Consider the following 24,641-nt stretch of genomic DNA (forward strand, 5'->3'; position numbering starts at 1 on the left):
ATGAAGAGCCGATTGTATGACAAAAGATATATATTGCAGCAAGAGAGCAATATTAGAAAAAAAATTAATTTTCTCTTGCCTTACCGTATTATCATGTTTTCTGTATGTAACTTTCTTTTCTAGGGCATTGCAAACGTTAGAAATGAAATTGAAGATACAGCTGAACCCTTAATCGACCCTGTATATGGTCATGGAAGGTAGTTTTTCATCTGTTTTACAAATAAAGTATTTTTGGTCTGATTGATTTATAGTTCAATGTAAGAATGGATAAGATACAATCATTTTACAAAGGAGATCTTTGTAATGTGTAGTTATATATAATTAATATATATTTTATATATAGGTGAACAAGCAGAGTTGCATATTGAGGTGGCCCTCTAACAATCATTTTAATCAGTTTCAATGCTTGATATTAGACATAGAAGTACTTAGAATCGTAGAGTTATACAACACAGAAGGAGGCCATACGGTCTATCGTGTCTACCAACTCTTTAAAAGTTGTTATTGAATCGACTTCCACCACCCTTTCAGGTAACGCATTCCAGATCCAAATTCACTGTGTGAAAAAAATGCTCCTCACCTCCCCTCTGTTTCTTTTAACAACTATTTTAAATCGGTGTCCTCAGATTACCGACCCACCCGCCAGTGGAAATAGTTTCTCCTTGTTCACCCTATCAAATCCCCTCATAATTTTGAAAACTTCTATTAAGTCTCCTCTTAAGATTCTCTATGCCAAGGAGAATAATCCTAGCTTCTCTAGCCTCTCCCGATAACTGAAGTCCCTCATTCCTGGTACCATCCTGGTAAATCTCCTTTGCACCCTCTCCACTGCCTTGACATCCTTGATATCCTTCCTAAAGTGTGGAGCCCAGAACTGAACACAGTACTCGAGCTGAGGCCTAACCAGTGTTTTATAAAGGTTCATCATAACTTCCTGACTTTTGTATTCTATGCCCCTATTTATAAAGTCTAGTATCCCGTATGCCTTTTTAACAGCTTTATCTCCCTGTTCTGCCACCTCAGAGATTTACGTATATGACCCCCTTCTCTGTTCCTTCACCCCTTTAAGATTGTACCATCAGCTTCTATTGCCTCTCCTCAATCTTCCTCCCAAAATGCATCACTTCACGTTTCTCCACATTAAACCTCATCTGCCACGTGTCGGCCCATTTTACCAGTGTGTCTATGTCCATTTGCAGTCTACTACTATCCTCCTCACTGTTTACTACTTTTCCTAGCTTAGTATCTGCAAACTTGGAAATTGTACTCCCTATACCCAAGTCCAGGTCATTTATATAGATCAAAAACAGCAGTGGTCCTAATACTGACCCTTGGGGGACACAACTGCACACTTCCCTCCAATCAGAAAAAAAAACAACCGTTCACCACCACTCTCTGCTTTCTGTCTCCCAGCCAGTTCTGTATCCATGCTACCACAGTCCCTTTAATACTGTGATCTTCTATTTTGCTTACAAGTCTCTTATGTGGCGCTTTATCAAACACCTTTTGAAAATCCATATCAACTACACTACCTTCATCTACCCTCTCCGTTACTTCAACAAAATATCAGGTTTGTTAGACACAATTTAACAAATCCGTGTTTGCTGTTCTTTATTAACCTATAAAATGAAAAATTATTTTGTCCCGGATTATAGTCTCTAGAAGTTTCCCCACTACTGACTTTAGGCTGACTGGCCTGTAATTCCTGGGTTTATCTTTCTGCCCCTTTTTGTACAGGAGAGTAACATTTGCAACACTCCAGTCCTCTGGCACCACCCCGGTGACTAAGGAGGATTGAAAGTTTGTGGCCAGAGCTTCTGTTATTTCCACCCTTATTTCCCTCAATAATCTAGGATGCATCCCGTCCAGACCGGGCGACTTATCTACTTTAAGCACCTTTAGTACCTCTTCTCGGTTTATTTTTTATCTTATCCAATTAAGATTAAGATACTGTGGCATTGGCTGAATCCTTTTCTTTTGTGAAGTCAGATGCAAAGTGCTCATTCAGTATGTCAGCCATGCCCTCTGCCTCCACAAGAAGATTTCCTCTTTGGTCCCTAATTGGACCCATTCTACCTTTCACTTACCTTTTATCCTTTTTTCCTTACAAAATACCTTAGTGTTCTCTCTTATGTTACCCACTAATCTTTTCTCATACAATCTCTTTGCCCCTCTTATTTCCTTTTTCAGTTCTCCTCTGTACTTTGTATATTCTATTTGATTATCTTCTGTATTTGGAACCTGACATTTATCATAAACTTTTTTCTGTTTTATTTTAATCCCAATTTCCTTATTCATCGAGGGAGGTTTGGATGCCCTACCTTTTCCCCTTGTGGGAATGTTTGTGTTCTGTGCCCAAACTATCTCCTCTTCGAAGATTCCCATTAGCTATTAGTTGTTTTACCTGCCAATCTTTCTTTCCAGTCCACCTTGGCTAGGTCCCTTTTTAACTCACTGAAATTAGCCATCTTTCAGTTGAGTATCTTCACCTTTATTGTTCCTTGTCCCTTTCCATAAGTACTCTAGACCTAATGATGTTGTGATCACTGTTGTCCAGATGCTCTCCTACTGAAATCTGCTCCACTTGCCCCACTTCATTCCCCAGAACTAGATCCAGCAATGCCTCCTTTCTCGTTTGGCTGGAAACATACTTATCCAGAAAGTTATCCTGCACACATTTCAGGAATCCTTCCCCCTCCTTACCCTTTACACTGTTATTTTGCCAGTCTATGTCAGGATAATTGAAGTCCCCCATTATCACTACTCTATTGGTCTTGCATCTTTCTGAAATCTGCTTGCAGATTTGCTCGTCTATCTCCTTGCCACTATTTGGTGGACTGTAGTATACACCCAACAGAGTAACAGCTCCTTTTCTGCTCCTTAACTCTAACCAAATAGATTGTTTTTTTGGACCCTCTAGCACATTGTCCTTTTTCCAGGGCCGTAACCGTGTCTTTAGTCAATATCGCCACTCCCCTCCTTTTATTCCTTCCCTATTTCTCCTGAATACATTGTAGCCAGGAGTATTCAGCTCCCATTCCTGCCCTTGTTTGATCCAAGTCTCCGTTATTGCCACTACATCATAACCCCATTTGACAACTTGTGCCTGCAGCTCATCAATCATATTTGTCACACTCCTTGCATTTATTCACACGCACTCCAGGACCGGTTTAGTCCGTTCTATATTTCTCCCCAGTATAATCCCTCCTTTTTCTGGATTACTCCTTATTACATTGCTATTCATCTCTCCCAGCCCTCTATGTCACTTATTTGTCCTCTCGGATGCTACATCCAGATTCCCTTCCTTCCTCGAAATTAGTTTAAACCCTTCCCTACAGCACTAGTTAATCTCCCTGCGAGGACATTGGTCCCAGTCCTGTTCATATGTAACCCATCCATATTGTACAGGTTCCACCTGCTCCAGAACTGGTCCCAATGGTCCAGGAACCTGAAGCCCTCCTTTCTACATCATTGCTCAAGCCATGCATTCATGTGTTTGATCCCACTGTTTTGATACTCACTTGCACGAAACACTGGGAGTAATCCAGAGATCCCCACCTTTGAGGTCCTACTCTTTAGCTTTTTTCCTAGCTTCTGATATTCTCCCTGTAGGATCTCAGCCCTTTTTTTCCCTACATCATGGATCCCAACATGGACCACGACTTCTGGATGTTCCCTTTCCCCCTGTAGGACGTTTTGCACCCGTTCTGTGATGTCTTTAACTCTGACACCAGGGAGGCAACGTTCCATGTGAGAGTCACGTCTTTGGTTGCAGAAACACCTGTCTATTCCTCTCACCATTGTGTCCCCAAAGACAATTGCATTGACAGTGCTCCCTGTGTTCCCCTGTGCATCCATTTGCTTTTGACTCCTCTCCCCAGAGGTGTCATCACCCTGACTGGTATTCACTACAGAGAACCAGTTTGTGAGTGCCACACATTCAGGGGATTTCTGCACTGCCTGTCCCCTCTTCCTACCATGCCGGGTGGTCATCCACTCACGTCCTCTGAACTCTCTGTGGCTGAGGGGTGACCACCTCCTGAAACGTTTGATCGATGAACTCTTCAGCCTTCTGTATGCCATCTATGATTCCCATCTTCTCCTCGAGCTCAGAAACTCTGAGCTCAAGCTCAAGCAGCCAAAGCTTAAACTTCCTACACACATGTCTGTCCATGGTACACAAAGCATCCTGGAGTTCCCACTTGGCACACATGCAACCAGTCTCAGCTGCCCTGCCATATTCCCAGATGTTTTATATTATTTTAATCTAACTCATATATTTTATAATTATGCACCTCTTTCCCCCTCTGCACTGAATTCCCACTCTCACCAAATTCCTTAACAGAATTTTCACTGTTCCACCTCACTCAGTTCCCTCCTCACACTGCTGGGCTCTCTGCTCAATTCAAGAAAGCTTATTCAAGAAAGCACCAGCTGTTGCTTTGTTCTTATGCTAATGAGAATAGCTGGACTGTCATAGGAGTCCAACATTTCCTGACGCATGTATAATGGCCACTTGAATTAATACCAGCCTGTTCAGGTGGATGTTACACTATTTGGATGTGGAGCAGGCCAGAGCCTGCTGAGGGAACAGATAGGTTGATATGGGGTTAGCAGGTCACAGAGGTAGGAAGGAGCAAAGCTGTGGAGGGTTTTGAAGGCGAGGATGAGAATTTTGAACTCTTTCCTCTGGGGGATGGGAAGCCAGTGGAACCGGGTGCGGGTGATAGGGACGGGGAGCCTGGTGCTTGAGGGAACACAAGCTGCAGAGTTCTGGATGATCTAGAGCTTATAGAAGGAAGAGTTGGGACGGCCAACAAGCAGGGAGTTGGCGTAGTCAAGCCTAGATGTAATAAATGCATGGATGAGGGTAGGGGTGGTTGAATAAATGCGTGCATGGTGATGGGTTTCTGCATGTATCAGACACTCAGCAGATAGCCTGCCCCCCACCCCCAGAAACACTCACCTCATGCCTTCCCAATGAGAAGATAGAAAATTTGAAATTTATAGAATTTTTTTATACATCACTATTGGCGTCATGAAATTGAAGCAGGAGCAAATTGCTGATTATTTGCTCAGCAAAGTGAAGAGAGTTTCTCTTGGTGTCCTGCAGGTGTCGAAGTAGAGAAACATAATAATAATACTTTTATTTGATATAGTGCCTTATCACGTCTTTAAAACATTTCAAAGTGCTTCACAGAATATACACTAAAGTGAATTGACTGTATATTTTGTGGGCGAAATGTGGCAACCAATTGCACACAGCAGTGTCCCACAAACAGTCGTGGATTGAAGTAACCAATTTATTATTTATTTTTGGTGGAATTATTATCCCCAGAAAAGTGATCCGCCAATCGACCAACAACTGGGTTCCTACTTAACTGCTAGATAAACAGAGGCGTGTGGAGTAAGGAAACTTGGCCAACATTTTGCCCTATCGGGAATCAAACCCAGGTCTCTCGCTTGCGAGGCAAGTGCTCTAACCACTAAGCTGCAGGACTCATGTAAAACTACAGCGCAACATGGCATGAATAAAATAGTTTCTAACGATTCTTCTGTATCATAGTGTAGTTTGGGTGGATTCCGTGTTTTAACCATTGAATTAATCATTGTAACTTATAACCAGGTAAGGAATGTACAGTATAAGGGTTGAAGTAGGCTGGAATTCTACCTGAACATTTTGTAAAACTTTGAAGTTCATAAGGTATTTGGTAAGAGATCAATGACTGTCAAAGAGAGAGATTAATGATTGGCACTTCATTCTTTTGCGAGATTCATGCGATTCAGTTCAAAATTCCTTTCCTTACCATTTTCCCAGCATTTATTGAATATGCCAAGAATTGCGGCAAATCTATTTTAATACACATCTAGCAAATGGGAAATAATTTCTGTTTGTCAGATTTTGTAAATGTTTCGCCTACAAAGTGGCTCCTCTTTGCAGTGCTTTTAAGACATCCTCCCGATGTGAAGGGTGCTATATCAAATGTAAGGATTATTACTATTGTTGTATTGTCATTGAATTAATCATTCTAACTTATAACCAGGTAAGGAATGTACAGTATAAGGGTTGACATCCTATGAGTAAGTATAAGTGACATCCTATCATCAAGCACTTCAGCATCTTTTGAAAACTGCCACTCTAGCCAGTCATATTTTCCTTTGGTATATTGTTGGCACTGGCTGGTTTTGTGTTTCATTCTTTTTAACACTGTGGGTTTATCTGTGTCTACTGATAATCGGGCTTCTGAGTTGCTTTCAAAATAATGGAAACCATCTGTATGTTTGGCCATTGATGTCTCCAAGCATAGTAATCTGAAACCTTCAATATGTAAATAAAATCTGGGACTTTTGTCTCATATGATGTGTGAAAAGAATTTTGCACTTATTTAGGTGAAGACCTCACTGATTTTTAGCCTATGGGGCACATGGTTAAGTGCTGAATTGAGGAAATTGCATGAAAACAATGTTTCATGTAAGCCCTTGTTCTCTGTAATCCTCCCTAATGCTGCAGGCAATTTAGAAATGTAGTGTGGTGCACTGACCCTAATTTAAAATAATTTAATTTAATTTAAACTTTTATGAATCAACCAAATTCCCTGAATTTGCAGTATCCTGCTTTAAGAAAATTCTTACTGGAATTTTTATTAAACTTGGTGGGTCCCTCTATCAGACTTGTGGTTCCAATTGGAAATGGTATGCGTTTGGCCTTAATTCTTGCAGTTTTAACAGTTTAAACAGTCTGAAGGTCAGCAGGATTTCTATGGCTTTTTAATTGGGCTCTTATATTTGCCAGCTTGCAGTTTGTCCAGTGTGCCTAAACTCAGCAGGATGACAGTTGGTGAAATACAAAGCTACAATATCTTGTGGACACATATTCCCAGCTCATTCTAGTCTGAGTGTCCGCTGCCCGTCCCTTCCACACTGCACTTCAAAATGTTTCCTCCTATGCAAACAAAGCTCCATCCAACCAGAGCCTTTTTTTTAGACAAACACCTTAAGGTTCTGGGTCTCAATGAAGTCTGGCTCACCCACAGAAACTTATTCTAGCTCAGTGAAACACCCGCACCCTATCCCTTCCCCCCCACCCCAACATCATCACCTAACTCTAACCTGCCCTTCCTCTCCATGTGCTACAATGTTGTCGTCATGTTCTGACCAAATCTGCTTTCTTCCATCCACGCAATATTGCCAGCCTCTGCTACTACCTCACCCTCATCTCAGCCAGTAGCCTCAACCATACCTTTATCAGACTCAATTTTTCCAACATTTGATGCTTTTGATGTCTGAATTTATGCATTGAGTATTTACTTTCTGTTTGTCCTTTAGCCAAAGCCTGATCAATTTGCTGCTGACTGGATATGCAGTCCTGAATGTATGGGACGGAGACAGGGAATGCTCTGGAATGAGTAAGTTATTGTGATTTTAAATTATCTGAAACTTCTAAGTGGTTGTCGTCATGGGAAATGCTTTTAAAAATAAATCAAAATAATTAATGTACCTTAATGTTTGATTGTCTTTAGTCGGATTGTGGCTGACAGTAGTTGAAAGGAATACGATTACCAAAGGAATTTGAGCACTAACAGCAATTTCTGAGTTGTCCCAATGTAAAAGAAATTAATGAAGCCTTAATTAATGGAATTAAAACCTTCTCAGTGGCTAAGTAATGTAAGTGAACTGTATGGCATGACTGAACTCACCAGATTTAGATGGTCTGGTGTGTTTGCTAGGAACATGTAAGAAAGAAAACTGGATAATTAATATGCTGCTGGTATAACTTGCTTTGAAATATCCCTTCATATCAGTAATATTAAAGCTACTCTTTATTGGTCACTTCAATCCATGACTGCTTGTGGGACACTGTTGTGCGCAATTGGCTACACGAAATATACAGTCAATTCACTTTACAGTATATTCTGTAAAGCAGATTGAGACATCTCAAAGATGTGATAAGGCATTATATCAAATGTAAGGATTATTATTGTGCTCTAGGTGGCAGTAGATGCTATTTTGCAATTCAAGTGCTGTTCAAGAGCATTATACTACTGTATTTTTTATTCAGTCTCTCTGCCTTAGTCTGCTTGTTGCCTTATCAAATGTGGTTGACCAAGTTCTACTATATAAGTGTCTTCATAAAATTACTTCTTAAGAATAAGCATTTAACCTTGCTTATTTCTCTGCATGGTGTTGATACTAAGCGATTTGGTGCCCTATTGCATTGTAGTATGGAATTTTTGTGCTCTATGCAGTTTCAGCTCATTTCATGTAGTGGGTTGTAAAAATCCACCTGATGAATCTTATTCGTGTGGGTGGGTGGTTGGAGGAGAATTTATGGAGTTCACTCTTGCTTGAGGCTAATTCCAGAATTGCATTGCCAAAAAAATTTCATGGGGCTTCCTTAACATTAAAAACAACTTTCATGATTAGTAATCATCATTCATTTCGTATTAATGTTCATAAAATTGAAGCTGTTATACCTGCAATTATAAATGTTTGAGCTGCTGTACAGATCGCAGGAATCTTTGCTTATGTGAGGTATCGATACTTAGACTTATGTAGTCTATACTGACACTCCAATGCAGTGCTGGCTGTGTACTGCATTATTGGTGGTGCTGTCTTTTGTTCGAGATATAAGCCAAAGTCTCATCTGCCTGTTCAAATGGATATTAAAGATCCACGACACTATTTAAAAAGGGAAGGGAGTTTCTACTGGTATCCAGGCCAAGGATTCATAGCTGTTTGTGGGATATTGCTGTGCACAAATTGACTGCCACATTCGCTCACAAAATAGTCACGACGCTTTAAGTATGTCATGCAAAGCACTTTGAGATGTTGGGTAAGGCACTGTAGTAAATTTAAGGAGTATTATTTTTTGTGAGCTAAGCCCTTAGTTAGATTTAGAAAATTGTTTAAACCCATTTGTAACACACACAGAAGTCGCTGGGAACACTGAGCAGGTCAGACAGCATCTATGGAGAAAGGAAAGTGAGTCAACGTTTTGGATCCACGACCCTTTGTCAGAACCGCTCTGACAATGGGTCGTGGATCCAAAACGTTGACTCACTTTCCTTTCTCCATAGATGCTGTCTGACCTGCTGAGTGTTCCCAGCGACTTCTGTTTTTGTTTCAGATTCCTAGCATCTACAGTATATTGCGTTTTGTAACACACACATCTTGTTTAAGTAACGTGACTTATGATAATAGCATAATTTTAGGAGTAATCTTTCTAATTAGATATTAGCTTGTAAAAAATATTAATGTCAGGATTTTATAACCTATCGTGTCCATACTCTTTTTCTTTGACTTTGAAAACTTGTGTAATGCCAGTGCTGAGTCCTATAATTGCTTTGTTTCAGAACTCCACGGTATAAGAAATCAAGCTACTGTAGGTTTTCTCACGTTAATGGAGTCTCTGCGATATTGTAAGGTAAGCACCTGAAATATAATTATTTGCAGTCTGGCAATCATTTTGTAAACATTTGCAATTCATATTTTTTAGCTGTTTGGAGACAACAGGTGATCTTCCTGGAAGCTGTTTTGCATCAAGAAATTTATTCTCAATAAGATAAAATCTTTTTATCTTTTGGCTGAACTTTCAAAAAAATATTTTGTTTTGCAGCACGGAAATATGCCCAACAAGGCAGCCAAGTACTCTAACTAGTTTACCACATTGGGATCTAATTTTCTGTGTTTCTTCATGGGAGGAATACAAAATCTTCAAATAGAGACTTTATTGTTATAAATTTAATGTGTCCTTTTTTTCTGTTTTTCCTCTCTTCCTGGTCTGTAATCATAACAACAAATTGCATTTATATAGCACCTTTCACTTCTGAAGGATGACCCCCAAGGTGCTGAATAGTTCTAACCTATTGTTATTTGCAAGCCAGTTTCAAATCAGAAAAATCATAATCTTCATAGTTGAGAGGTGCAAGGAAGCTGATGTAGGGGAGATAGATAATTATTGAAGTTGATTAACAAAATATCTACACATTCGTAGTAAATAAATGTGCAATGGTGTGGTTTAAAAGTAACTCTTGGGTCAGTGGACTCATCTTAACACTTTGCAATCGTAGTTGGAGGCAAGGCTGTAAAAAAGAAAATTTGAAAAAAGGCGATGAGGGACAGTTGCCTGGCAATAACAATAGCACTCTGAGATTGTGTTAATATTTGCATTGTAGCTCTCCAGCATAATACCTGATGGCATGCACTAGTTATCCCGGGTACCAGATCTGGAAAAGCAAGCCATTAATAGCTCAGCCTCCACCTCAATGTGACCAAAAATCATTCCAGCCCCTTGCAAAATAAAATGTGTGGTATCTTAAGACCACAGTAATGTGGACTTAATTGTACATGAAAGTAACTAACTTCTGATTTGTTTTCTTTATGTGGAGTGAACAGTGGAGCCCTGGTGTAATTTAATAAAAATACCATGGTGCCCAGATGCAGTGTGTATGTTATTAGTAAAATGAAAATCCTATTGAACAATCAGTTTACTGGTGCTGTGCTATATATGCTGCTTTTTTTAAAAAAAATCTATTTTAGGTTTGTAAAATATTAAATGAAAAAGTTAATTTGTGGAAAGAACATGTATTTAGGTTCATATGTTGACGCTTAGATTTGCCTTCTAAGATATGATTGGTATGTAAAATGTTCTGTATCAACTGAGCAAGTGCCAAACATTCTTAACATGCTGAATAACTGATTTTTTTTTACCAATTATAGTAATCTAGGTTGCCCAGTAACGTTTTACTGGTATGAATTTTCAAAATAGCTTTCGTAATGTTGGCTGATCCTAGATCTGAGTTAGAAGTGTAGGTCATATTCCTATATACAGAATGTCTTCAAATTTTTCAACTACTTTCAACTTTGCAAAGTAATCCATATGAAATATCTCCAACTGGTAGAACCATCACTGAATGGGGGAGGGATGTATCTCCAAGTATAGGCCGGAAGATGATGGCAATGTTCTCATTATTTCATGCTGAGCTGTGTTGCCCACAAGGAAGCTCACAGGGAGTTTATGTTACCTGCCATCCCCCTAGTGAGGGCTCAAACCAGAACTTGTTAGATGTCAAATGACCAACTAGTGACAATCCTCCTTGTAGTTTGGATACATTTAGGCTTGGTGATGGATTTCTGCATATGTCAGACACCGAGATGACCAACAAAAAATTAAGGTAAAGCGTGTTCAGCATATCAAGAAAGTAACACATTGTGCCATGGATTGATGGACTGGAATTTCAGTGTACATGATTAGAAAATGAAAACATTTGATGAACATCCACAGTCTCAACTGTGTTGCTGTGAGGGTGAAAATGTTTCTCACTATGTGGGAGTATCATACCAGACTGGTTTTAATGTGAGGTTAGTTACAAGCCTGGGAGAAAGTTGCCTGGCTGGTGTGTGGTGAAGCGGTTCTGTAAGGGTCAGTAGAGTGAAGAATGTTGCTTTCAAAAAGTGGGGGGGAAATGCTGTTTTCTGACTTAATCATATCAGTCATAAGTGAAACAGAGAACTTATCCCATGAGTGTTGTCCATAATATTTTAAAATAGTTGATTAAAAATATTGGATTAAAAGTAAAGGTGAGGTTAATAGTATTGTATTCTATCGTGGAGCAGAGTTTCAGTGCAAGTGTTTTTTGAAAAATGTCGTATTATAGTATAATATCAATCATAATGGAGTTACAACTTTATTATAGACCTTATTTTATTTATCTAAAATAAATATTCTTAGATATTGCAAACCTATGTCAGAGTATTAATTGGTAAACTGTAGTCTGAACTTTCTATGATTCAATAAATTCTATCGGGGGATCTTATATTGGCCAGAATGCACTTTTACATATTTGAAATTTACTTTCAGGTTGGAGGATTCCTGAAATCTCCTAAATTTCCAATTTGGATACTTGGCAGCGAAACCCATCTAACAGTGTTTTTTGCAAAGGTATGTCTTAAGATCTCTAATATATCTGCTGTGATTTATATCGGGTCTTTTGTCCAAAAGGTTAAAAACTTTTAAAAAGTTACAATTGTCAGTGATTAGTAAACATCTTTTGCTAAGTGATCAAAGGTGTATTCTCCTATATTGTAAAGATCAATGTACAATGCTTTGCAGAGTGGGAAACTCAATTGAGTACATTTGACAACCTCATCTTGAGGTTCATATTAAGCTTAAAACTTGCATTTTGAGTCTTGAAGAATTAATACTGCAGCTCTGTGCAGTTTAATAGTTGTATGCATGAGATCTACATTTAAAATAATCAGTGGATCACAAGAGGTCCAGAGGAGGGAAGGCCCTTCTGACCATGTGATTTCCTTCTAAAATACCCAAACTACTGTCTTCCCACTACAGCTTATAAGCCATTTCTCAAACTAGTCCAGTCTTCTGGACTGAACAAACCTTCAGGGTAACTCATTCCAACTGTTGATCCACCTCTGTGTAGATGCTTCCTAGTGCCCTGCTATAATTAATTAAACTTCACAACTCTGAACCTGCCCGCTTGCCCTCCTGCATATATCAGAGTGTCATTTCTCCAACCTATTAAACAACTTGTAAATAGCCCCTTTAAGACATTGTTTTGAGTCTGAAAGCCCTCGCTGTAATTCCTCAAACTTTTATCCCATAAATGCTAGAGGTTAACCATATTGCTCTCCTTTTGTTCATGGTTTCACACACTCCTGTCTTCCCTCTCATACTCACGTTTTGGATCTCGTGTTTTCATTTACACTTGTGCCCTTTTGCACTCTCTCCCTCTTGCACCCTTGTGTATGCTTTTTTGACAGATAAATTGGTGTAGGGACATGAGAGTAGACTACTTTCAAAATTTGGAGGAGCTGTATTGCACACAGCTTGAAAATGTTAGTGGAAAGAGGCACAACATTAACAGGTGTGCGAAGCATAATGCCTCGATTTGTCTATGACCTCATGTCAATGAGCATTTGAGACCTACTTTAAACCTTGACCATAACTGGCACCTTGAATATGGTAATATTGGATTCTGTATAATTACTATTTTTAAAAGAATAAACTTGATACAAATTTAGAAACATTTAAACATGGGCCTAATATTTTAAGGCACACGTTGTGGTTTGCTTAATATTTATGTTTTGGGCTTCCTTTGAAAACTTGCCAACTTTTCATTGTTGATATTTTAGGAATTCTTAACTTGTATAATGTATAACTTTGTAATTCCAGTACTGTCACTTCAATAGGTGTAAGATTATGCAATAAATACTATTGCTACACACATCTGGATTTACAGCGAGTACAATTTTAAATATAGATTGACCTTGTTAAGTGAGCAGAATTATATGACTGGTGTTTGCTGTTAGAATCTAATTGAATCTGACAGAATCTAAAGGTAATCTATTTAGTGACTTCATGTGTTTTGGGAACATTGTGAAATGTGAGATGCTCATAATTCAAAATTTCCTTTGTGCCGCTGCTCAGTGTCAGTGGAGTACTATACCCATTAACCTATGCCCTGACTTTCCTTTTCTAAATGTAGTGCAAGCAGATTTTTTTAAGTATATGTTGCAAAACAAAAGATTTAATCACGCTGTCTTTTTGTAACATATTCCCTGGTTTAAACAATTTCTTGATTAATATCTGAGAATAGAACAGTAATACATTATTTTAAATATTCAATTTCACTATAAAATAAAGCAGACTAAAGGTTTTAGCATGATGTTATATACACTAAACTGATAACTCATCCAAGTTTAAATGGCTCAGTGGCAAGTTTTTTGATTGCATGATGATTTGCGTGTTAGTGACAATTGAAGGGCAAGTTAAATTAAGGGCCGAGTTATCAGGTGTCTACAGTTAGAAACTTATGTTTGTTGCAGACTTTTTAAAACTTCTGAATTTTTTGGATAACAATTCAAGGTGGTGAGACATTGAATGGAAGCATAAATTGATGATACTTTGATATGGTGGTTCCACTTCTGGTCTCGATGTAGCTTTCTATTGTGCGGTTAAATTAACCTAGATTGAATGTCTCAAATTGAAGAGAAATACAAAATTGAAGCAAAATTAGTTAACTTGGCAACTATGTCTAGCCTTGCTTTATTTCCCAAAGCAGAGCTGCTATGACAGCTGTTGTATGAGACAAAATTGATGAGCGTGCCGACAGAGATGAAACAAGTCTATAGTATCGGGTTTCTCTCTTCTGAATTGCACTCAGTATTGGGGGTTTTTTTTGGTGGGGGGTGTTCTCTTCAGAGTGGGTTTTTGAAGTTGGTGGAAATTGATGAGTTTTACATCCCTATATTGTTGCTACCGAAGCTTAGAGGGTCTTTTTTTTCCCTCCTGAAATCTCACCTCTGACCTCAGTGGGGATGCAGAAGATTCATTTTCAGGTGTGCGCAGTTGGAGAAACACACCAGAGACCTCACTTTTAAGGCAGCTCTGTATTGAAATTCAGTCTCTGAGATAGCATTGTTTCTGCAGTCGATAGATGTATAGACGGAGGCAGAATCAGTTACTGGGAATGGAGAAACACATGAGTCTCTACTCGGCAGACGGTCTTTGTTCTACTTTTACTTTATGCAAGAATGTCAGCTGGCAATTTGACCATAGGGAACACAAATCTAAACATAATCCTGATCATACATTCATTGGTCCATTAGACGTTCCTGAATGGAAAGGTGGACCCCTGGCTAATTTTCTTCTCCCTGACCTAAGGATTGAGACAAATTGTTAGCATGACATTTGTTGCCTTGCTCAGATCAGCTTACTACAGACTGGGAAATGAATCTGGAACTTATTCAGTTTGTTTCTTTTTAACTAAAGTCATTGAATTTAGAAAAAGCCTATGTTAATTTACATAAGTTTTAAAAAAGCTTTGAATTCCAAGCAGCCTCAATGGTGTATGGAATTCAAAGGCTTTGATCTTCTCAGCCTACCTGGCCTCTTTCTCGACCTCACCAAACCAGTGCTCAAACTTGGAGTACATTTTGTTCCTCAGCTCTCCTTTCTAGCTCACATTCAGTCTCCGCCAAAGACTCAATCTCATCAACTGCTGCAGAAACCATTATTCATGCCAGGATATCGGTTGTCTAGATTTTTCAAACACGGTCTTTGCTTATCTCCCCACCTGCACCATCCATAAGATCCAGCTAATCCCAAACCACCACCCACACCAAACTCCACATTCCCAATCATCCCTGTCCTCAAGAGAGCCCCTTTCTCCCAAAAGATCCATTTCAAGGTCCTCATCTTCACCTATAAATCCCTTCGAAATTGCTTAGCTAACGTGGGCCTGCTGTGCATCTATCATCATCTCTGTGCCGCTATTGATAGCCAAGCTTTCAGCTGTTATGCCCTAACTCTGGAACTACTCTCTCTTCCTTTCTGTCTCACTTTCTCTATCTGTCTTTAAATTCCACCATAAAATATCTCTGATCACTCCTATGGTGCCTTTCCCCCTGTCCCTTGTTCAGTGCCTGACTCCCACTTTATAAATCACTCCAAGGTGTTATACTATGTGAAAGGTGCTGTTTGGACATGGCAAGTTGTTATTGCCTCGGAGCTTGCTGGTATCAATTAGGGCTACATGGGCAGCCTAAATTGGCTCTGGCTTTCCCAGTTTTTTATTCTTGATCCCTCTTCAGCACCCTCTTTTTTTCTTTAAAAAAAGTCACGCGAGGAACAGGTACACTAGGCCAGTATGGCAATAAGGGAGAAAATTAGAAGAATAATTGGACATGTTAAAATTTCAAGACATACCTTTTAGTTGTCTTTCCCCTTCCCACCCTCTTCAGCTCCTACCTCCAGCCAAGCCAACAGTGTAAAGCTCTTTGAGATGTGCTGACGTGAAAGTTGCTATATAAATTATACTGTACAGTAAACTCCTGGTAACTCCACCATGGCTTGACTTGTTACTACCATTTAAGTCATCAGGCGATCAATATTGTGCACACATTTACTTATATATTTATATTCATGTGCCTAATTTACCACTTTTAATAAATCATCTTGAGATTTCAGGAATTTACTGTATTTTAAAAAAGAATTATTTGGAACTTAACTTATAAAACAAATTGATGCATAAAGTGGATTTTTGTACAATGGTTTGTACAGTGGATTGACAATGTATGAATGTATAACAAGACAGTAAACGTCTAATGTCTTAACTAATTATCCAAAACTAATCTCAGATTCTATCTACACCTTTGTATGATGCTTTGACCCTTATTCGCGTTATTCTTGGAGGAAAAGGCTAACTCTATTAACTTGGTGTATATTAACATTTCATGTTAGAGCTACTCTGCCAACAAAGCCAAGAAGAGTAAAAGGAAATATTGAAGCATTTATGTCCCAACTAAGGAAAAGTGCTTATTTCCAATCTTCATTTACAAACTCTCATATTTCAATAAGACTCTGATGACTAGCCCCTATGATAAGTTGTAATCCCCACACATAACTAATAACTCACTCAATATCCTGGCTACTTGAGTACTTTGTACTTTTGAGATACTGCACATTAGATAACTATTCAACTCTGATAAGTAGTAAGTTGAGCTATTTCCCTTGGGGTGACGAGTTATCAGAGTTTCACTGTGTAAGTAACCAGTTCAGTGTTTATATAAGCAATGTCATTTTTGGCTAAGTAGTAAAATTATTTCTGTTTTACAAATAGAAGATATATGGTCAGAGTGCAATGAAGATGCAGCATTTCATTTACTGTATAATTGGCACTGATATAATCCATGGCGCCAGACCTTTGTTTTACCATAAACTAATGGAAACCAGGTTAAAAGCTGAATTCAATTAACCCTTTAACCTGTAAGTACAGACTTGAATCTATATTTGGTTCCAGATGGTCAAAGGCTGGCAAGCCAAGTCAACATTCTCTTTCTAACCATTAGTGATTCAAAAGTTTTAATTTAACATCATGAAAAAGGACTTTTAAAAATGTTAGCATGCCTTTATTTCAAAACTTTCCTTGTCAAAAGGTGCACATAATTCACATAAGCACGCCCTTGCCTCTTATGAACTTAAACAACTTCTTAGTAGCATTAGTTTTTATAGTTGTCATCTTTCAGGCCCAACAACCAGCTCTCAATTTAAAATATTCCTCACAGTCTTCTTCAAAGTTTCCAGTTGCTTTCAGAGGACAAAATGATTGCAGGCTTTTTGCCACTTATATCAAAATACTTTTGGGAATGCAAGTGGTGAAGATTTTGAGACATTTGTTGATTTGTGCCTTAACCTACTGCAAGATGTGTCCGAGCACCTCCACATCTGTTTCAGTGTTGAGATATACAATTCTCACTGGTCGAATAGCTTTATGTCTTTAATTATTGTGTCTCCCTGCATGCATTCAGGAATTGTCAAGATCAGTGGTTTGTGATACTCTTAAGAGGATAAACTGGATATTCTTCTAAGGATACCCATAAGAGCCTTCCAATCAAACTTGTCCACAAATATAGCTAGTGCACAAGAATTTTTTTTCCGAATGAGTGTATTAAGTGCATTCAGGAAATTTGGCACTCAGCAAAATAACAGTCTTCTATGTGATATATAAACCCCTCAATTTCATGGAGTGAAATTCTTTCTCAGAGTGTAGTCCAAAAGATTTTTTGAGGCTATGTGGATATGAATCTGTACAAGTCAGGATTTTTTGAAAGTTTTGCTATCTTGTTACCCATTCATCTTTCAGAGTGAATGAAATGTGAAGAAAGCACCATTAGACAGTCATTTCTGTATATTTTGCAATGCATAATGCACATATTCAAGTTGGAATGACCCTATGCCATTGCAACAGTAACTTTATTGAAAGTGATCAGGTTGGCAACCTAAGTCCAAATCTGCTGCTTGACATTCAGTTTTAACCAGTAAGTTACCTATACCCAAATCTCCTTCTGTAAGGGGGCTAAAGAAAAAAAAATCTGAATTTCTTGCATTTGGAAGGATTTCTTGCATCAGAGAATTGAAACAAAATGCACTAAACCGATTCAAATTCAGAAGTGTTCAAACTAAGCTAAGTCCCCTTGCATGAGGACTTGGATTAAGCAGCTGGTAACAAGTAAGCTCAGTACGCATTGGACTTTGACCTCAAGACCTCAAGTGGCTAGCATGTCACAAGCTGTCCTGTAAAGGTCCTCCCATCACCATGCTGAAGGCAGATAGCAGATGAGGAAACTCCAAGGCTTGATGACAGCTGTTGGAAGACGTTATCTGGAGGCCGAGTTTCTGAATACATGTTCGTGCACCCAGCACTGGAATCCACCTTGATTGGCTTGGAGAGAGGTAAGCAGTTGCCACTTAAACTCCGCAGCTCCAACTGGTGGAACCATCACTCAATGGGAAAGCATGTGTTCCCAAGCTGTGGACAGGAAGATGGCGGCAATGCTTTCATCATTTCATGCTCAGCTATTTGCTTACCAGGAAACACGCAGGGAGTTCCTATGTTCTACCATCCACCTAGTGAGGACTCAAACTCGTACTTGTCGGATGTCAAACGACCAACTAGTGACTATCCTCCTAGTGAAGGTGGGTGGGAGGTACATGGGATCCCTTTGGAGTTGAACTGGCTCCAAGGTGATATGTTTGGCAACGGAATGTCGGAATCGAGCCAGCCCTCGCTGGTGGTCTAGGTAGTCCAGTTCCTGAGCCAGGCGGGTCCGCAGAACTCCAAGGCACTGGCTCATATGCAGGAAGGACAGACCGGTCTCTGGGGGCAGGGAATCCTCCCATTTAGCTTTTGTTAACCCTGCAAGCCAAAGCCCTAATAGGTAGGTTGGTCCTAGCTGGATAAGCAGCGGGAAAGATTGCCAGACAATGCCAGGCAAGTTATGTGGTTTTAGCTGGTTAGACTCCAGTACAACAACAACAAAATTACATTTATAGAGTGCCTTTCACGTCGGGAGGATGTCCCAAGGCGCTGAACAGTCGGGTCAGGACCCGAGCATGGGGTAGGGGTGAGGGAAGGCAGAGAGGTGGGAGGGAGACCGAATGCACAATCGAAGAGGAGGGTCTTGAGAGGAGGCAAGGGAGGAAGCGAGGCGAAGGGACTGTGGGATGGAGTTCCAGAGTGTGGGGGCAGAGAGGCTGAAAGCTCGGCCACCGATGGTAGGGTGGGTCAGGCGGGAAACATGGAGCAGGCCGGAGCCCGCTGAATGGAGAGAGCGGACAGGTTGTTAGGGAGTCAGCATGTCAGAGAGGTAGGAGGGGGCAAGGCCATGGATGGCCTTAAAGGTGAGGACGAGGATCTTGAATTCAATCCTCTGAGGGATGGGGAGCCAGTGGAGTTGGGCGAGGGTGGGAGTGATGGGGTCACGGAGTCTGGTGCTCGAGAGTACACGAGCTGCAGAGTTTTGGATGATTTGCAGCTTGTGAAGGGAAGAGTTGGGAAGGCCAATGAGGAGGGAGTTCCCGTAATCGAGCCTTGATGTGACGAATGCGTGAATGAGGGTTTCAGCAGCCTGAGGGGTGGCACAGTGGCGGAGTCTGGCAATGTTGCGGAGGTGGTGGTGGGCAGTGCCGGTCATAGCGCAGATGTGGGGGAGAGAGGACAGTTCAGGGTCAAACAAGACACCCAGGTTCCTGACTGGCTTAGTGAGGTTGAGTGTGCAGCTGTGGAGGCTGATGCTGCCAGCGCCCGAGCTGCGGAGGCGCTGGTGCGAGCCAATCAGGAGGGCCTCGGTCTTGCTGATGTTCAGTTGGAGAAAGTTGTCCGTTGTCCAGGACTTGATGTCGGACAGGCAGTTGGTCAGGATGCCAACAGTCCTGGAGTTGAGGGTGGAGGCAGAGAGATAGAGTAGTATCCTAACCCACACTCTGAGATCCCCAAGCCTTGGCTCTTGCCAACCTGCGCCTAATACTTTCCAGAATTAGGTAAGCAGGATGCGTCCCTCCAAGGAATGAGTACATATTCCACTCCCAACAATATATCTGTGGATTTCCATGTGCAGGTGGGATGCAGAGAATTCTCAGTTTGATTTGGCTACTCTTAAGCATGGTGATGGGTTTTCGCATGTGTCAGATGCCTAGCTGACCAAAAAAAAATCACGTTTGATATGGTGAAATTTGCTATCTAATAGTCCAAGTGATGGACCAGCTTGTCTGGCTCGTATATAGGATATCGTACAAGATTCTTCTCACCCTGTTCCTGATAACCCTACAAGCCAATATGTTCCACATATGTATGCCACCAATGCATGGAAATGTCCCTGTCTGTAATGGAGTGTAAGCTCACTCTCTGGAGGGACTTACCTAATTACAGAGAGTATTGGTTGCAAGTTAGTTGGAGCCAACCCTTGGGGACCCCAGACTGTGAGCCGGGTTACTGTTAGAGTTTAACCAGCTAAAACTGGGTAGCTTGACATTTCTGCTCATTGAGTGATGCACCAGTTGGAAGTGCAGAGCTTGAGCAGGAGCTGCCTACCCCTCTACAAGGTGGATATCAAGCTCTGATGATATGAGCATGTGTTATGAACTAGACTCCATATATTGCTTTCCAGCAACTGTCGCTCCCAGAACTGTTTACTCATCATCTATTCCTGAATGGATTGGTTGCCGCAGCTGGACAAGCAATGGGAAATTTACCAGTACATAATACATGGATTTATTATAATATATATAATACACAATACATGGATTTATTGCAAAGCTGAAAAAAATGTAAACCTGTTATGCAAATTTTCCAATCATTTCTTTGAAACACTAGTGCTAGATCTCTCTAGATAGAAAGCAAACAGCATGTAAATACAGGAGTAGCCAGAATTGAATGGGATGTTGTGAATGAAAATGCTGCTCCTTTAGTTTGAAGACTTCTGAATTTGAATCCATATCGCCGTTCGTTTTGTCCCTGATTTATGTTTGCAAGAAATTCTGTAAAAGTCTTCTTGTTTACAGCAAAATTACATTTTATAGCGCCTTTCACACCAGGAGGACGTCCCAAGGCACAAGACAATCAGTAGTTTCGGACCCGAGCTGGGGAACGTGGGGGGTGGGTGGGGGGGGAAGGAGGATGACCGAAAGCACGGTCGAAGAAGAGGGTCTTGAAGGAGGCAAGGGAGGGGGAAAGGCGGAGGGACTGCTTAGTGAAGTTCCAGAGGGTGGAGGCACAGTGGCTGAAGGCCCACTGGCCATTGGAGGGGCAGGTGAGGCATGGGACGTGAAGCAGGCTGGAGCCCGCTGATCGGAGGGAGCAGGCAGGTTGTTAGGGGGGAGCAAGGCCATGGAGGGCTTTGAAAGTGAGGACCAGGATCTTGAACTGTATCCTCTGTGTGATGGAAGCCAGTGAAGTCGGGTGAGGCTGGGGGTGATAGGGTCACGGAGCCTGGTGCAGGAGAGGATACCGGCTGCAGAGTTTTGGATGATCTGCAACCTATGGAGGGAGGAGTTGGGGAGGCCGACAAGCAGGGAGTTTGCATAGTCGACCCTGGATGTTATGAATGCATGTTTAGCCTCCTTTAAGAAGCTGATTTGGACATGGATAACTTGCAGGCTGTAGCAGTAAGTCATGTGTCCTGGGGTTAGTCATTATCAAAAATAGCTTGTGTTCTGCTTTTAGATTTTCTGGTTTAAATATTTTTAATAGTTTTTTTATTGGGATTATAATTGATGTGTTTTAGCTGTTTGCTAACGATAGCAATAAGTCCTTAAAATGTGTTTTGTTTTAGCAGATGAAATCTTAAAAATTATTATACATTCCACACTGGTTTTGTGCTAATGAGATTGGAAGGATGTTGCATAACTCTCTCTGGAACATGCCGTACCGTAGAGCATGTTTTAAAAGTCAGTCATACTGGGTTGGCTTTTTATCATACAGTAACTTTTCCTTAAGTCCATGTAAGGATTTTTGTTTCAAAGAATGGACCCATCCAGTTGGATATCAGCCTTCAGGTTCTGAAATAGTTGGGTTTGAGTTTTCAAGCTGGCAAGAGAGAAAGAATTTCAATTTAGATAAAATGAGACACTTGGATTCGGAGGAAAAACATACTTTTAGGTCTGCTTTTGTCGAGTGGTATCTTTCATTTAACCTTCTTAAATAAACTTTTATAAAAAACGGTACATGTATGTTGAAATGTATTCTAATTGCTACATTTATCAACATAGTAATGTAATACAATGCGTTATCTAAATTGAATCTGTTGTGATAGTTCTGATCTGTTCTGATAAAAAGTAACCTTGTCCATTGAAAAAACAATTCTATCAAATAAAATTTGAGAATATTTGATCAGTAGGTGTTAGGAGGCATGTAAAATATAGGTATGTAAAATATAGAATGAGGATTTAAGCAACCTGTTTTCAAAAGCTTGGGTTCTGACTTCCACATTACTATCCTTTAGTGGAAACTCATGTTTTCCATTGAAACTGAATAAGATGTCATAGATTAATACTTTTGAACTGTAACTGGAACCAATGGCCCAAGGCTGCAGTACCTTCCCACAAAATCTTCACCTTTGGGTCAATATGAGTAACAACTTCAGGAAAGTTATGCTGTGAATATCCACGAACAAAGATTGGATTCCATATTCACGTTTTTCTAAGAGGGTTAAAGTGCAAATGAATAAAATAAGATGGAAACCTGTACACCATAACAGGAGTAATTTTTGAGCTTTGTAAAGTTCATATCTGTTTGCATTGATCAGTTTGAGGCCTGGATTTTCCACAGACACAATACATGATCAACTAAAGTGGTGGGAGAATTTAGTTCAACATATTTTGATATATCAGAATTCTTAGACCATTTTAGAGTTGACTACAAAATGATGTAAATCTTGTTCTACGATGATTCTTGGTACATAGGAATGTTTTTCTTAGAGGAAAAAATCCTGAAGTTCTGTCTTTGAAGTCCTATCCTGTGACAGCTACTGTGCTCCCAGATGATGCATAGTGTTGTTATTGCCCTATGTTCCTCCCTACTCAATCCAATATCAAGGTACAGCTCACCACTCAAACCATACTTTAACTCAGGCCTTGTGAGCTATCCAAATCCAAGATGTGTTACAATATTAAAGCATATGGGAAAAGGCATTAAACAGACAAATAGATATGCTATGACTTTTGTAAAATAGGTGAATATGCTCAATGAACTGATTGGCCTACTCGTGTTGCTATATTTTATATTAGTGAACACTGCCAATCCAAATTGTTGTTAATTCTCCTATATTCCTAAATATTTAGAAACGAGAATACATATTATTGTCATTTTCTCATGTCACCCATAAATCTAAAACTTTATGATATTCAACTTGTGTTTATCAGTAAATAATTTCCAACAAAGCACTACAAAGTGGAACACTTCCTTGGACATCTCCATGGTGTTTGGTCTTGTCTGCTTCTGCTCCATCAGAGCAGTCATTGCCTGTGTTCTTCCACTTTGTTCATGGTTTCTGAACAATAACCTCCACTCTTCAACCCTAATCCTCTATCCTGTTAGTTCCACTCTGTATTCATCAGCTTCCTTCAGATTGCACGCTCTCGTTGAGCAAAACTTTCCTTTCCTCTCAGTTAAATACCTTGTTCCTACATGCACTTTGATGGGACAATGAAAATCAAGTTTCCTTCAACTATTCATTTATTTAATCTCTCATAAATTCACCCTACAACTACTATAATTTAATTCTATTGAAATGAAAACTGACACACTCATATTCTTAACTCAAGCTTTCACAGGACTTCAAGACTGTGGTAATCATTACTTCCTTCTGTTTCCACTTTCTACATTTTACAGGCTTCTAAAATAGACCTTAATGTGGAAACATGAAACATTCACATATGTGAACATGTATTCTGGTACCAGCACAGTAAGGTTCATACATAAGGGCTTAGGACCACAGTCGGAAATCCCAAGTTTCTACTACTCAAGTTATAAAGGACAGATATTTTTAGTAATGTAAAATTTATTGATTGGTTGCATTGCTGTGATAATGACATGTGAGAAGGAGTAGATGGTATACAAAGGGAAGTGGCAACATTTAAGTTAAGGTACTGGCTAAGAAAACATCGAATGGCAACACATTGAAATAGGGTCGATTAGCAAACCCGGAAAAGGAAAGACCTGTGGCAGCTATACTGAAAGTATCTGGTTAATATGAGGTTAGGGATACTGATCAAGTGCTGGGATTTGAATCATAGTTAAAACTGGTTATTTTGATCTTGTGGAGCTCATTTTAATGTTATCTTTGGAATGTTTTGGGAAGCTTAACAATATAAAGAACACGGCACATCGGTAGATTGAAGGTTTCAGAGAAGAGTATTCGGGAGGATTTTGAGACTTGAGAAACACATCGTGTTTTCACTGAAGAAAAGGAGAAATGGTATATTCAGATCTTCAAAATGTTGAGGCATGGATATTGTAGATGTTTTCTGATCTTACACATATAGAATCAACAAAACTCAAACCGGAGTTCAGAATTTTTCTTTTGCTTCCCTCTCTACTCCACCCCCCTCTGAGATATTTTACCCATTGTTAACCTTAGGATATTGAATGGGTTGGGTAGAGTCCTCAATGGGGCACTGGCATATTGCCTGGGAAAGTGACAAGCTTTTTTACTTGTTAATTTCCTCCCCTTTCTCTTCTAAAAGCCTTTGACTTTTTTTTCCTTCTAATGCTGCGTGTCACATCAACAATAACAACTTGTATTTATATAGCACTCTTCGGGTGGGGAGTGACTCAGAACGCTTC

The 24,641-nt window shown here is 39.9% G+C and overlaps 1 protein-coding gene across 1 annotated transcript in view; it reads left to right on the plus strand.

The window, feature by feature from the left end:
• Nucleotides 1-24,641, plus strand: part of mindy3 (MINDY lysine 48 deubiquitinase 3) — a 79,664-nt gene that overhangs the window by 17,988 nt on the left and 37,035 nt on the right. The window contains exons 7-10 of the mRNA XM_007906402.1: nt 124-197; nt 7,327-7,406; nt 9,354-9,424; nt 11,861-11,941. Coding sequence (XP_007904593.1) covers nt 124-197; nt 7,327-7,406; nt 9,354-9,424; nt 11,861-11,941 — 306 coding nt within the window. The remainder of the gene's footprint in view (nt 1-123; nt 198-7,326; nt 7,407-9,353; nt 9,425-11,860; nt 11,942-24,641) is intronic.

This window comes from Callorhinchus milii, unplaced genomic scaffold (assembly GCF_018977255.1).
Source record: "Callorhinchus milii isolate IMCB2004 unplaced genomic scaffold, IMCB_Cmil_1.0 Scaffold2, whole genome shotgun sequence".
Classification (NCBI taxonomy): Eukaryota; Metazoa; Chordata; class Chondrichthyes; order Chimaeriformes; family Callorhinchidae; genus Callorhinchus; species Callorhinchus milii.